We start from the raw sequence: 15390 nt of genomic DNA, 5'->3' as shown, positions 1-15390 counted from the left end.
TTTCACTTTTGGTATGAAAGGGCCTTTACAGTTGCCAAAAATATAACTTTTGGGTTCTTTTGGGGTTCTTCTTTTTCCGCAAGTGCACAAACTGCTAATCCATGGCTCCAACACCAAACATTATAAAATGTTGCTTTCTAATTGCTAAACAGGCCTCACCAGCTCTTCTCTCCTGCGCTCCAGTAGGTGGCGTTGTCTCTCCCATTCCGATGATCCAGCCGTCAGTTTGCGCATTGATCCCTGTCCATACAGCCGTCGCTGGGCTTCTGCCTTCTGCTGGGCCAAATTCCGTCGTTTATCACTCGCTCTAGGTAAAAAAAAATAAAAATAAAATAAAAGGAAATGCTCAGTAATAGCACTCAAAATAGCCCAAACTCCCAGCCGAAATCCTGACAGACTCCGAGACTCCATACATCACTCGACTTGACAGCGTTCAGCACTTCAAGATTTCATCGCTCACTGGCCCTTCAAATTTGCTGTTGGAAGTGGCCACTCAGGGTCAGTGGGCTCCTGAACCACTGGGGAACCCTCTCGTTTTATTGATACGACTTTCACACTTCTGAGTCCTTGTTGCTGAGTTATTGGTTTTGTCCTGCCACTGCTGGGGAAATAACACGGGAGTCGCTTTGATATGTTACTGGTAAGAACTCAGCTGAATCAGTTGGGACACAGTAAACGTCTGTGGAGACTTCCAAGAAAATCACTGAGACAGAATGGCAGCAATGCATCCTGAAATCTGATCCACTGCTGGATTGAGTTTGGCTGTTGTTGTTTCCTACTCTAGGACCATTGTTGGGCCACTCTGGTATATTTAGTACAAAAGGTTGACCTGGGATTTGAAGGCCAGGTCTATGATAATCAATCACAGGAAACCCTGTGTAGTGACATACAACTACACGCACAGGCAATCACACAAACTTAAGAAGTATGCACAAGCGAACATACACGACATTCCCACAAAAACACACAATCCTCACATAAACACACCCTTCAGGTTAAACACAATACAATCATAGAAAACAGTTTGAAAAAAATTAGTATTACCATCAATATTTACAGTAATACACTTACTGAAACATACAACTGAAGTGTATTGGGTGATTATACGGCACAGTAATAAACATTAAAAAATACACAATTATAGCCATAAGACCATATTATGGGCCAGAGTTACTAACAGTTTGTGCCAGCGCAAACCCTCTTTTGGCATTAAAAAACTACTATCACTATATCCTAAAAAGTAGCGATGAAAAGGTGTGGACACACTTATTTTCACGGCTGGCATCATGCATTTGTAGGAGTGCCCCTTTCAGATGCAAAATTTATGGGAGGAGAGTATTTAAATGAATCACGCAACACGATTTACCAAGATTTGCACTAGTCAATTTACTGGTATTTGCACCATTATTTACCGGCCAAAAAAAGCATGTCTTAACCCAGACGCTAATTTGGACTGCTCTTGGTAGAATATGTTGGTCATTATGGAAATGATCTGACTGTGTCTGTATTTTAATGTGTGCCTTGTCAGTAGATCAACTGCAGAACTTTCCACTCCCATTGGCGCTTTTCTGCGATTGCACTCTAATTTGCCCTTTGTTTAGTAAATCTGGCCCTAAATTTCTGAGACTAGTGGGATTAAATCATTTGCTCACCTTGCTATATCTATAACTTTCAACACATCTCACAACCATTTCAATTCATTTGACTTGGAAATGCACATGATATCTGTGCTAATGACACCACAGAGGAAAGAGACATACTACACTTTAAGTAAAGCACTTTTGTATACTTATACACCTAGCAAAGTAGTCCCACCGCTTAAAGGATGATTTTAACTATTTTTGGCATCTTATTCAACTTTAGGCAAAAATAACACTTTTTTTTTTTTCTTCAAATATCGAGTCGCTAGAACTTCACAACAAAGTCATCAACCAACTCATCCACCAAGAACACTTCTTTAAACTCACACAAATGCAGCCGTTCCACACAAAAAAAAACACAAGTGACATTGTTTTATGTTAGTTTGATTGATACGTTGTTCAAAATTAAGAACAGTATTGTGACATTTTGTGGTTGTCAAATCTTGGTAATTTGTCCTTAGTTAACAAACCTGTATAAGCTGATGTAATGCATCTACTAAAAATCAGAATCAGTTGCATTAAAGTCACTACCAAAATGGCTCAGTTCTGTGAAAAGTTAGATAGTTCAAAAGGTTGGCCTGGCACTATTAGTTTGAAGATGTCACTTGTTTTGATAGTTTGTCATGTAAGCCTGTGACCTTTAGATATTTGTGTGATATTTGATATATAAGTGTGGCTTAAGTGTCCAAAATTCTTCTTCCAAATCAAACAGTAGCAGTAAAACCAAGTGCATGTGGACCCATCAACGAGTTTCAAGTAACTTCTAGAGTTCAAGGAATCAATATTTTCTAAAACACTTAAGACTGGTGGACAGCTGGGAATGGAGAGAGAGATTTCTGACTAACTCTTTCTTTCTCTTTCTAATGGGACTCTGGAGAGAGCATTGCTTCATACCTGATGTTGAGCAGTTTCAGGGTGTTGATCAAAACCCCCTTCTTCACATCGTAATCAATCTTTTGATCTGTCCCAAAACTCGGGGCACGATTGATCTGTAGAGGGGGGGAAAAAGAGAGATGTTTTTGTTTTCTTTTTTGATTTAATCAAAAACCTGAAGCAATATTCATCTTTTAAGGAGGACTGAGAAGCCACATAGAAGCAGTCACCCATTATTGAAATCTCAGGGCATCAACTCTCATAAAAACTAAATCTGGTTTAGTGTCCTATTAACCACAACTGCCATTGGTGTCTAGAACAATATAGAGTGGCTCCAAGTCTTCTGAAACTATATGACAGCTTTGTGTTAGAAACCGAAATGTACATCATTATGTGACTTCACAAGGAACTGCAGAGACCGGATCATTTAGTCAGTTACTCTGGAACCCGTTCAGTCTGATTTGTGAATGGATCATTGTGAACCAGCTAAAAAAAAATGAATTGAAAAGGCTAGACACAAAAGAACACGAATTAGGCAACACTGCCACTTCTCTTATAACCCTATGAACTCACCAAGAAGACCCTTACGAAAAAGAAAAAGTGTGCTATTAGTATACTTCTTTAAAACTAAAAATAGGAAAGTATACTTTTAGTCTACTTTTTATGTATTTCTCAGAAATATACTTAAAATGACATTTAAGTATACTTTGAAATATTACACTTACAAGTATACTACTAGTACACTGATATTTGTATACTTACTACATAAAGTATACTTAAAAATATACTTGAACTTTACTTAAGTATACTTACTAAAATAAACTTGAAGTATACTACTTTTTGGTAAGGGGAGGTAGGGCAGATATCACGATTTTCATTAAATATTGACTTACATTTTGATCACACAAAACTATTGTATGGTTTTAGATGACTTGGAATATGGTACACGTTTTATGTCATGTTTTTCTATCATGAAAGCTTCATTGTCTGCTCATTGTAAATCTTCAAATATTGTTCCCCAGAATCAAGAAACTCACACAGGTTTCGAGCAACATGAGGGTGAGCAAATGATGACCTCTATGGAGTGAAGCACTGCATGCTGGTCAAGCGAGACTCGATTTCAAACAAATGCAACTTTGATCTTGTTTGCTGCTGAGCTTTCAAAGCGCAGCCAGTGATTACCAGCCAATTGACATATCAGTGCATAGGTGGTGCCCTTAAATCAAAACATGGAAGCTTGCATGTCTAGATACATTTGAGTTGTGTAACACAACGTCAAAGGCATATCATAAAAAAAGAAAAGATGCGCTCCATAGACCAATTTGGAGTAGACGCCACAGTTATGTCACTTGCAGCTGCGCGTGCATTGTGGCGGCAGATAACACTGTTAACAAGTCGAGGGAAACAAGTAAAATCCATGGAATAAGAGAAAAAATCTATTGTTGTGCCTTGGGATGTCAGAATCGGAATGCAAATCATTTTTATAGAATAATGTCGTCAAAGATGCTATTTGAAGCTAAACACGGATATTTAAACGGACAGACTATGGATGGAACCTCCTATGATCATGGATGGAACCTCCTATGATCACCCTACTTTTTAAAGCGTAAATTTGATTTAAACAATAGGTCTGCAACTCTGCATAATATTCGCATATGCAGTTCATAGGGGACATATTGTATTAGCCCTACAGCTACAGCATGAACAACAACATTTCACATAATATTTACCTATTTCATGTCAAAATTCTGAGTTTTTCTCTCAAATGCAAGTTTATATATCATAGTAAGGACTTTATAACTCCATTTAACTCAACAATTGTGAGTTCTGAAGGGAAAAAAGGCAGAAGTGTGGGATATAAACTTGTGATTCTGAGCCGATACCAGAATTGTGAGGGAAAAAGTCAGAATTTTGAAATATAAACTCAAAATTACCTCTTTTGTATTCTTTTATTCCATGGCTTCCATAGACTGCTACTTTAAAACTGTCATTTTCTGCCACCAGATAGGCTCCGCCCACAAAAAACCTCATCACTTTTTGCAAACACCGAAATTGGTCTATAAAACTGTAAAATCATGACCATTAAAGCCTGCGTGTTTCTTGGCTTGATTGTTACGTGACAAAAAAAAAACATCTGTTGTTGTTTTTTAAATATGAAGTCTGAATGGAACAAAGACATTAAGCAAGTGTGATCAGCCAGGCAACAAACCAACTAGTCCATTATGCTGAATGATGCTGGCAGATGCCACCACTTGAATGGCACAATCTCTTCTTATCTCGCATGAGGAATCTATTCAAGTGCGGTCACTCCATGGATCTCTGACAGCTTACTGGGAAAGAAGGCATCACTAAATGCAAATATATCCTGTGAGCCCTTACATTTTGTCATTACCCAGTGTGATGATCAGGCATTTACATTTTAAATGTATCAGATCAGCTTTGATTCGCTTTGGCCGGAATAATGGCACGATCTAAACACATGAAAACCATAGCTTTGCATGCTGGTTTACATTAAATCATTTATAACTATTCAGAATCATTTGAGCAGTTAATTAGAGATAATTGAGCAATAGAATGTCTTTCCGTGCATCAGTATAATCTGTCACATTCCTGCCAACACAAACTAATTCATCAGATGCCAGAGTTATTTTCTCTGTGGACCTGAAAAAAGAACTGCACAGGAAATGAGATCAGCTCGTGATATCTGCACAATCGCTGTGATGTATGGTAATATTCATTCATAACTTTCATGCTCAGTGCTGCAGTATTTGTAACCAGAAGCTGACCAGAAACTCAATCTTTTGTTGTTTGTATTGTTGCAAGAGGCAAAAGAAAAACTCAAATACAAATTTAAAAAAGTGACTGCACTAAAATTTGAATGTTTGACAATTAGTCAATATATCAGGCTCTTTAATCTTTACCTATGGGTAACTAACTTTTTTTTTTTTTTGTAATTATCTTTTTTTTTTTTTTCAATTTTGTAATAATAACTACCCTGCTATATTTTAGTTTAAGAAACATGCACTACCAAAGTTTGGAATAATTTAAATGTTTTCATGTTTTTGAAATAAGTCTCTCATGATCCCCTAAGATGCATTTATTTGATCAAAAATACACTAAAAAGAGTAATATTGTGAATTATTATTACAATTTAAAAAAAAACAGTTTTCTATTGTCATTCATGTTTTAACGTAGTTTATTCCTGTGATGGCAAAGCTGAATTTACTCCAGTCTTCAGTGTCACATGATCCTTCAAAAATCATTCTAATATGTTGATTTGTGGAAACGGGGGACACTGCAGTTCAAAAGATTAAAAAAAAAAATTATTAATTAATACTTTTAATCAGAAAGGACACGTTAAAGTGATAAAAAGTGACAGCAAAGACATTTATAATGTAGAGATGTAAAATGTATATCTCCAATAACTGCTATTTTTTTAAATAAGTTATTTTGAACTTTCTATTTATCAAAAAATCTTAAAAAGGTATGGTTTCTTCACAAATATTAAGATGCAAAAAACTTTGCGAACCATTGTTAATAACTGAGTACAGATAAATAAAATAACAATTTATTTAATTGTAATTTTAAATTAAATAACATTTAATATCACCGTTTTTACTGTATTTTCGATCAATAAATGCAGCCTTGGTGAGCATAAGAGACTTCTCTCAAAACAATTATAAAATCTTAATGATTCCAATCTCCTGACCCGTTGTGTATGTTATGCCAAAAATAACTGTGTTATTAATAGACCTAAAGCAAGACAGACTAGAAAATAATATCACATTTTATACAAGAAGTCAGTGTGTTACAGTGGTTGGAGGCAACTGTAACACTTGAAAAATAAATCATATTAATCATCTGTATCTCAAACAGAGCACACCTCGAAGGAATAATATTATTGCTTTATTATTTTTCATTATTACTGAATAGACTTCTCCTTCATGTGGTACTATTATTTTAGCTGTCAGAAATGATATGTTTATAATATAAATATATTGATTATCCGATACGTCGACTAGACACTTTGGTAAAATAATGTTTATTACACATTTTATATATTATACCGCATAAACTTTTGTTAACAAAAAAACAGCTAGAAACCTTGGAGTTCTGATTGATGATAAGCTGAATTTCTCAGACCACATTACTAAAACTGCCTGGTCCTGCAGATTCTATTTTAATTCTACTTTATCTATATTTGTCTTCTTTTTTTATTTATTTATTATTATTTTTAATAATAAAAAGAAAACACTAGCTTTCGATTTTTTCTATTCTATCTACTTGCTTTTCTTTGTGTGTGTGTGTGTATATGTGTGTGTGTATATAATATATATATATATATACCTTGCTACGTGTACTGCGTTAGGCTAACCAAGACTTGTCATTTGCACTTATATATTGTTGCTCTTTTGCTAGTTTTGACTGCTTTTATTGTCCTCATTTGTAAGTCGCTTTGGATAAAAGTGTCTGCTAAATGACTAAATGTAAATGTAAATGTTAACAGCCCACATCTATACAAAGGTCTTTTGACAGGACATTCATACAGTAACTTATATATTTGGAATGACATGAGGGTGAGTAAACAGTGGCAGAATTTTGGGAGAACTGTTCCTTTAGCCACCAACTCCATTTATCAGCAGGTAAGTATCCTGGAGGGTTTTCTTCACCTCAGATAATAATACGCTCTTTTGTATTCCACCCATGACAAACAACAGCAAAAGCATTCGCTCACTCGGATACGGCAAAAATGAGTTTTGGGTACAGCTTTGCACATTACAGTGTGTAAGACAACACAGCATTAGTGCTTCACGGACAAACGGTTGGAGAAAGATGGCAGCCACAGAGAGAGATGACAGCAGACACAGCCGCCCCTCGCTGGGCTCTTAATAGAGCTGCCCCGCTCCGATGTTAATCTCCCTCAGAAAGGTGATCGCTTAGGAGAGGACCGTAAGATAATATTTACATCACAACTGAGCGGCTCAGGGGGGTTTGGCGGCTAACGGTGGACTGAATCAATGAATTTACTGTATCAGCCGTAACCTTAGCAGCAGTAGCTGATCCGGCTCACGCTTTCTTAGCTCTCCGAGCTGGGCCACGTCACCCCTCGCTGGGTAGATGCCCCGCAGATGGTCCGTTTCACAAAGCAACAAAGACGCCTCATCAAGATCCGCCACGCAGGAGTCCAGCAGATTTAGGATGTCAGCCATGTTTTCGGTCTTTTTCTTCATAATTCAACACCTTTTGACAATAATCGTTCTGACGCAAGTAGATTTTACAAAAGCTCCTCGACGCCATCAAAAGATTTGACTGATTTTTAATTTACACACCTTCTTTGTGCTTTTACTGAGACTTGTGGTGCACACTACAGGGAATCCAGCTGTTTGGAGATTAATGAATCTCTGTAGAGAGCCCAGAAAATCTGAATCGTGGCTCTGCGTCTTGTCTTTTAGCACTGGATGATAGCGCGGACTTAAAAGTTGACCTAAAGTCAAATTATAGCACATGCACACAATTCTAATTTACAGCCTTTCCCTTCACGTTGAATAAAAAAAATATTATTTTGCGGGAAATTTTTGGGAGAAACTTGTTTCCAGCATTTTGTTGGATAAAGTAAACATTAACTGAAGCAAAATGAAATATTGGTAACACTTTATTTTAAGGACCAGTTCTCACTATTAACTAGCATGCGATATACCTTACTAACTATTAATAAGCAGCAAATTAGGAGTTTATTAAAGCAAAAAAAAACCTAGTCAATAGTTAGTAAATAGCGAGAATTGTACCTTAAAATAAAGTGTGTCCAAAAAGTTTAAAGTATTTTAATGTAGCTAGTTGCCAATGCAACATTTCTCATTTAAACCAAGACTAAAAAAATATTCAAAACTATATAGACAAAAAAATGTGACCCTGGACCACAAAACTAGTTTTAAGTTGCACGGGTATATTTGTAGTAATTGCCAAAAATACATTGTATGGGTCAAAATTATCGATTTTTCTTTTATGCCAAAAATCATTAGGATATTAAATAAAGATCATGTTCCATGAAGATATTTTGTAAATGTCCTACCATAAATATATCCAAACTTAATAAGTAACATGCATTGCTAAGAACTTCATTTGGACAACTTTAAAAACGATCTTAATAAGTAACATGCATTGCTAAGAACTTCATTTGGACAACTTTAAAAACGATTTTCTCAATATTTAGATTTTTTTGCACCCTCAGATTCCAGATTTTCAAATAGTTGTATCTCAGCCAAATATTGTCCATACATCAGTGAAAAGCTTATTTACTCAGCTTTCAGATGATGAATAAATCCCAATTTTAAAAAAAAAATTGACCCTTATGACTGGTTTTATGGTCCAGGGTTACAAATAATACTAATAATAAAATGGAAAAAAAAAAAAAATTAAGTAAAATTAAAATGAGAATACAAGCAAAAACTCTAATAATATTTAAAGATACCAAAATAACACTTGGCTGAACGATCTACCATGGTCTGTATCTCAACACTGCTGTGTTTAAACTTTTACGAGAAATGGCACACTTGCAGTTGTCTCTTTAACATTCAAAAAAATTGCATGCATCTTTAAAACCCAATACACATTTTCTCAAGTGTCATAGGTTTTTCAATTACATTCAGAGAGGTTTTGAAAAAAAAAAAAAAAGGTTTTGCACATAAAACGAAACGCTATACTGGTTTTTGGTCATAGTTAATCAAGTTAAATCAATACACTTAATTTCCATCAGTTTTTGTGAAAACAACTCATGCAATTTAGTAACCTCAAGTAACCTCAAAGCTCTGGTATATTCATGGCCTGACTGTAATCCAAGAAACCACAGCGAGGGGATTATGATTCCAGTGTGTAATCATTCCAGTGAATATTATGCATTTGAATTACGTTTACTTAGATTTTAATTATTTGCCTTCATGCTGTAATGTATGAAAAATGTGAATATTTCTGGTGAGAAAATAAAGAGTACATTTATGAGCATTTGTGTGCTTTAAAGGTTCAGGTGTGATAAAAAATCTCTGGGATAGAAACATAAAAGTGAGAATAGTTTTAAATAATCGATGTGATATTTGAAATTATGCAAAGTGCACGATGCATTACTATGCAGCACTACTGAACACGCCATCCCATGCATGCGGGATAAACAACAACATCAGAATAAACAAACAATCCTCAGCGCGCTGTACACGCAAGAATACTGATCTGGGTTCTGCTAACGGAGCAGCCGCGGAGAGAGACGTGTGGATCGCATTTCACATCCTTATCAATCACTGTTTTGTTCTTTTGTCGCATTTGGAGAGGCTGCTTCCAGCGGCGAAACCCAATCAGTGTTTCTGTGCGTGTTCAGGGCCAGCCGCTGACCTGACCCCCTATCAGAGATTCCCAAACACACACAGGCTGTCATACTTCTTAAAATAAACACCTAGGTGATGGAGAGATCTATTTTAGAGCATGAAACAGGCCTTTACTTCGTTTTTGTTTTTTTTTGTTTTTTCTGTGAGACTGCATTAAAAATGCTAAGTAATTTAGTTTGTTCAGATATAGACAGATGAATGGATCACTGTAATCATTTTTTAATAAACCTGAAAAGAGCAGGACTACAGAGCAACACTGCCACCTAGAGTTTCCACTCAGTGAACCACAGCTTTTATGACTTCATTAAGGGCATAAAAAATCAAATAGAGAAGTGTGACGACTAATGCATGCTAGGAAAATCTAATTTAGCCCAACAGTGAATGTGTTTGATACGTATGGGTACATATATGGAAAAGCAGGCTTCTCATATCGTGATGCATGTGTTGCATAATTTATGGTCATCCTGTGAGGAATCTTCAGGAAGTTGGCAGTTTTAAAATTCTGTTTCATGCACGAATTCCTAATGCGCAAAACCAAATTCATAGCGGTTAAAAAAAAATAAAAGCATTTGGTAGAATTTAAAAATATTTTTAAACCACCAAATAAACTAAGTGCTTTTAAAGTTCTTCCATTTTTGATGTTCTTCAAAAAATTAAATAAAGTATCTTCATTATGTGCTGTCATTTAAACTGTCAAAATGGCCTGAACAACAAATCTAAATTAAAAGGATGGTTAACCCAAAAACGACAGATCCCATTGTTGCTGTTTTTATTATAAACAGAACACAAAATAGAAAAATGCATAGTATCCGTCCAAAAAAAAAAAAAAAAGTGTTCTTTCTCACACAAAGCTATCACATGATTTCACAAAACACCAAACTGTCCTTGTATGACAACAGCAGCAGTGTAACAATTATAAAAATAAAAAAAAATACTACTTCTTGCATTAGATAAGATGAACGTGCTTTCGACCATCTTGGGTGTGCAGACGAGCTCTTAAAGCTCTACTTGACCCGCGCTTGGCAAACACTTGACAAGCACTTCCTGTCCCTGGATGCTTGCTGCTTCTCTAATGATTGTCAGAAAACCAACTGCGTCAAGGACACAACCTTCACGAGAGCTAAACACAAAATGAAGTCAATTTGTTTTATTTTTTTTTCTACCTTGTCGTTATTGCAGGTACAGTCTCCACAATAACACTGAAACCACACAGAATCAGAGAGACAGGACAGAAGATCACTGCTAGTGAAAACTAACTAACTAAAATACAAGCAGCATCAGTGTGAGGGTGAGTGGGGGGACAGTAGCTATACTCTGTGTATATACATTTGTTCACTGAAAAGAGCGGACACTATTTAAAACATAATTCACACATAAAGCATACTTTTCTTTATCCTAAAAATGCAAGTTTTTTTTTTAGGGGTACAGTAAGTTAAAGATTTTTTTTTTTTACACATTTAGTTTCTGTTTTAAATTACAAACAAAAAAATGTATTTGTAATATGTTTCATCAAAATGTACTGTAACAGCTTGTTCCACTGATGTCACAAGCACTCTATTTTTTTTTTTTTTAAATATATTTTACATATCAATAGATTACATATAGCTCTAAATTACGAATATTTTTCACTTTAATATATTCCACATATTATGAGCGATGTTTTAAACAAAGTTTCAAACACTTCGTCTTCCAGACTAGCACATTGCGCTCGAGTAAAGACCCTTCACCTTTTGCATCATCAGCACATTTATTAAATTCCTTTGCTATATGAATAATATTAATAATAAATATTTATCTTTGTTTACCCAGCATCTTAAATTGATTTTGCACTTTCAAATCAAATGTCTCATTTATTTGTATAGCAATTTACACAATACACACTGCTTCAAAGCAACTTTACAAAACATAATGTTAATATTTATAACATCTTACTATATTCAGGTCGCATGTAGCAGATCATAGCTTGGTGATAATATAGTTTGCATCTTGTGACGATACAAGCAATCAAGCAGTTATTCTTGAGATAGAAGTATGCTATATAGTACAGTATGTACTTTACTATACTATATACTGTATGTATATAATACATATCCAACTTTATATAGAGAGCTGTGCAAAATACAGCTATGAACTTTTCTATACAGTATATATTGCTTCACGTGAGTATATTCTATGTAAATTAGAATATCCAACATTTAATATATCGCTGGGTGATAATGGTTTACATTTTTTAATTATTAAGTTGAGCAATTTGGTTGAGACTTTCTATAAAATACATACAGTGTCGCTTAATGTGCTTGTCACTATGTAATGTGGGATTGCCTTCTTAATGTGGGATACATGCAATGCTGCATTTAACTCTAGAAAACTAGGCAGCATAATGTTGGCGCTTACATTTTGAAACATCTGTCTTGTCGGAAGCACCCCATGTTGTCTTAAAATGCTTTCTAGGTAGGCAGCTCACTAAGTTTTGGAACATAAAATGCATGCATGCAGACACTAGTCTACTCAGTGAAACAGGCAAACAGAGAAGCCATGTTTCCTCTCTCTCTCTCTCTCTCTCTCTCTCTCTTTCTCTCTGTCTGTAGCTGTGCCTTTGCATTATTCGTCATGCCAGCTTAACGGCTCCAGTGTGAGCAGTTTGTGGAAAGAAAAGAGGGGGAAAAGACAGAGATGGCCCAGGGGAGGAGTGATATCAATGTTGCGCCACAGCATTTGACTAATGGCTATTCAAGTCCCTCAGATGCTTCTGTCTGACCTGTGGAGTGGACGAACCTTCCCAGCAGCCCTGCGAACGAGCAGCGCCCAGATTAACATGTTAATGATGCGCTCTGCTGAAGACGTGGACAATGGTGCCTCACCACGTCTAGCAGATGATGTGAGGCGAGCTAAAGAGAGTGAGGTTTCTCCGGTTTCCATGTTTGTGTTCCTGCTCGTATCATTGGCTCAAATGTTTTGAATGTCAATGGAAGGAGAATAAAACCCGCAGAGAAGATAAAATCAGTACAAAAGCCTCAGAACATTAGCTGTTCGGCCAGAGCTAAGTGCTTCTGCTGCCTGCAGTGTGTGTGTGTGTGTGTTTGAGTGAACGTGAGCCATCTTAGCTGAATGTGTTCAAATGCGTATTAAGTGTTTATTTAGCCAATTTGTGTTTTTGAAGGCGCATATGTGTTTAATGTGTTTAGCTTGAAATGATATATTAGATCCATTTAGTCACTGCATTTGAGTGTAGTCTGAGTTGCTTTAGTGTTGTGTGTGTGTGTGTGTGTGTGCACATTTGTGTGACTTTAGTTGGTTTACGTTGGAGTGTGTATGTTATTATTTCTATAACGTTTGTTTACATTATTTTAATGGTGTTCTTGTGTAATGATTGTATGTGTGCATACCTAAACTATATTTTAACGGAACTTAAAAACTGTATTTTAACTATAAATTTGAAATCCCAAAATGTGTTTCCAAAAGTGAGCTAAATCTGACCAAAACCACATTGATGAAAATGGTATGAAGTTAAAAAGTATATATTTTTCAATTGTATTGTATTATATATGTATTTTCACAAATATGCATTTTATACATGTATTTCTGTGTATAAAGACTCATTTATACTGTGTGATTAATTAAGCATAAATATTTTCACTATACTAAAAGTAGTTTAAAATATTATTTGGAAATATTCACTTTGTGTTAAGTGTGTCTATTTTCTACCAACTATTACAATTATAGTTAGACGTATAAACCTGAAAAGAAACATCTTCAGTTCTAAAAATAAATAATTATATGCAGATTTGGTTTGTATTTCTTACTGTTAAAACTACTGCTGTCAATAAAATAAAATAACCACAATTATTTTTTTTCCTACTAGTCTTTAGAAAGCAGAATGCAAAAAGCGGTAAATTACTTTTTTTTTTTAATTGGGGGGGCGAATGCTTTGTAAAAAACTTTTTTTTTATTTTCCGTGGTAAATTTTTCCCTTGCTGCCCCCAGGGGGGTCCCTTAGTTTGAAAACCCTTGCGTTCATGTGTGGTTTTTATAAAAACCATTACGCCTATGGAATGTCCCCATAAAACATGGAAACACAACATGTGTGTGTGTGTGTGTGTGTGTGTGTTAATTGTGAGGTGTATTTGTATTACAGTTTGCATTAGAATGCTGTTGTGTATTTAAGTATGCTGGTTTTGTGTAGCAATTGAGCAATTGATGTTTTATTAGAGCTGAGGTCCATTAAAAACACCAGTTTTAGAGCTCTCAGTAAAGTGTCTGTGTGTGTGAGAAAGAAAGAGCTGTCAGTTTAGAGGTATTGTAAAACCCCAGCTGACATTTCAGCCTCATTTGCAAATAAGAGGAAAAGGAAACTGCAAATAAAATGAAAAACATTTGATAAGCGGTGAAGAAAAAGGAGAATATGACATTTCTCTGGCAGAGTAAGAGGTTACATTTGACTTTTTTGTTGCCACTACGGCAGACACTAAAGTTTCTTGATAAAAGAATCAGAAGACCTGCGGATGCGCTGAAAACGGAATAAATTATAATTGTAGATCAATCATAACAATCTCTGCTTCAAAGAAATACATTTTATAGAATATCTGATAAGGGTGAGCCATCAAAACTGAAATTAAATAGAGGACGATGGAGGAAGTTGAAAGAATACCGTAGAGGACAATTCCCAATATTTATCCACTAAAGATTACGACAGTCAGCTTTGAAACTTTCATAAGAGAACAGACAGCAGAAAATCACACCTCCTGCCTCTCTCCGTCAGACGCTGCAGTGTGGATATGTGTCTTGACTAATCACTTGAAATCGGAAATAAATGTTCGCTCAGTAAATGTAGCGTGAAAAAGAAACAGCTTTTTTTCCCGCTCAGTGAGGAGCTTGTGGGATGTTAATTGATGGGAGTGTGTGGCGGCTGCTAGTAGCACTGAGGGATCATTATCACTGGGGCTGAACGACTGCATTTACCGCCACAGTTTGTGTTCTCCTCCCAAAACCTGCAAAGAGACACGAACAGAACTGCCGGCGAACGTCCGTCACTCAACGCTAGACATTCCGAAAACCTGCAACAAACTTTCACAATGACTTGACTTAAAACAACGGGGGGGGGGAAATCCACTTTTATCCACATACATTGAGCTATGGTGCTCATGTGGGACACAGAAGTTCAAATATAGCCTGCAACCTGATCCAATTCCACCAAATTCAGAAAATACAAAGAAAAATGCCACATAAGAAATTACTCACCTTAAAAACAAAATGAAAAACATGCCCTGTTTTGGTTTAAAATCCAGCCTGCAACCTGAATCTATTACCTTAATATAATATCTCATCTTCTCAATTAAATGTCTCAATTAAAAAGTGGCAAAAAGCCCAAAAATTAAAGTTAAAAAAAAAAATCTTAACCATGAAAGAAACTTCCCTAATGACTTCTCAAATGTTTGTCAGTAAAAAGCTTCAAAAGTTAAAATAAAAAAGACAATGCCAGATAACAATTTCTTCAATGACTCACC

At 35.6% G+C, this 15390-nt stretch overlaps 1 protein-coding gene across 1 annotated transcript in view; it reads right to left on the bottom strand.

Moving 5' to 3' along the window:
* The window catches only part of LOC107745334 (tubulin polyglutamylase TTLL7-like), a 109475-nt gene that overhangs the window by 42118 nt on the left and 51967 nt on the right, over window positions 1-15390 (bottom strand). The window contains exons 10-11 of the mRNA XM_016559201.1: window positions 2535-2629; window positions 160-307 (exon numbers count right to left, since the gene is read on the bottom strand). Of these exons, the coding sequence (XP_016414687.1) occupies window positions 160-307; window positions 2535-2629 (243 nt within the window). The remainder of the gene's footprint in view (window positions 1-159; window positions 308-2534; window positions 2630-15390) is intronic.

The sequence above is a fragment of the Sinocyclocheilus rhinocerous genome, unplaced genomic scaffold (assembly GCF_001515625.1).
Source record: "Sinocyclocheilus rhinocerous isolate Xijiao unplaced genomic scaffold, SAMN03320098_v1.1 scaffold1730, whole genome shotgun sequence".
Lineage (NCBI taxonomy): Eukaryota > Metazoa > Chordata > Actinopteri > Cypriniformes > Cyprinidae > Sinocyclocheilus > Sinocyclocheilus rhinocerous.
Note: the sequence above shows the minus strand (reverse complement) of the source record. Positions and strands in the feature narration are given on the sequence as shown.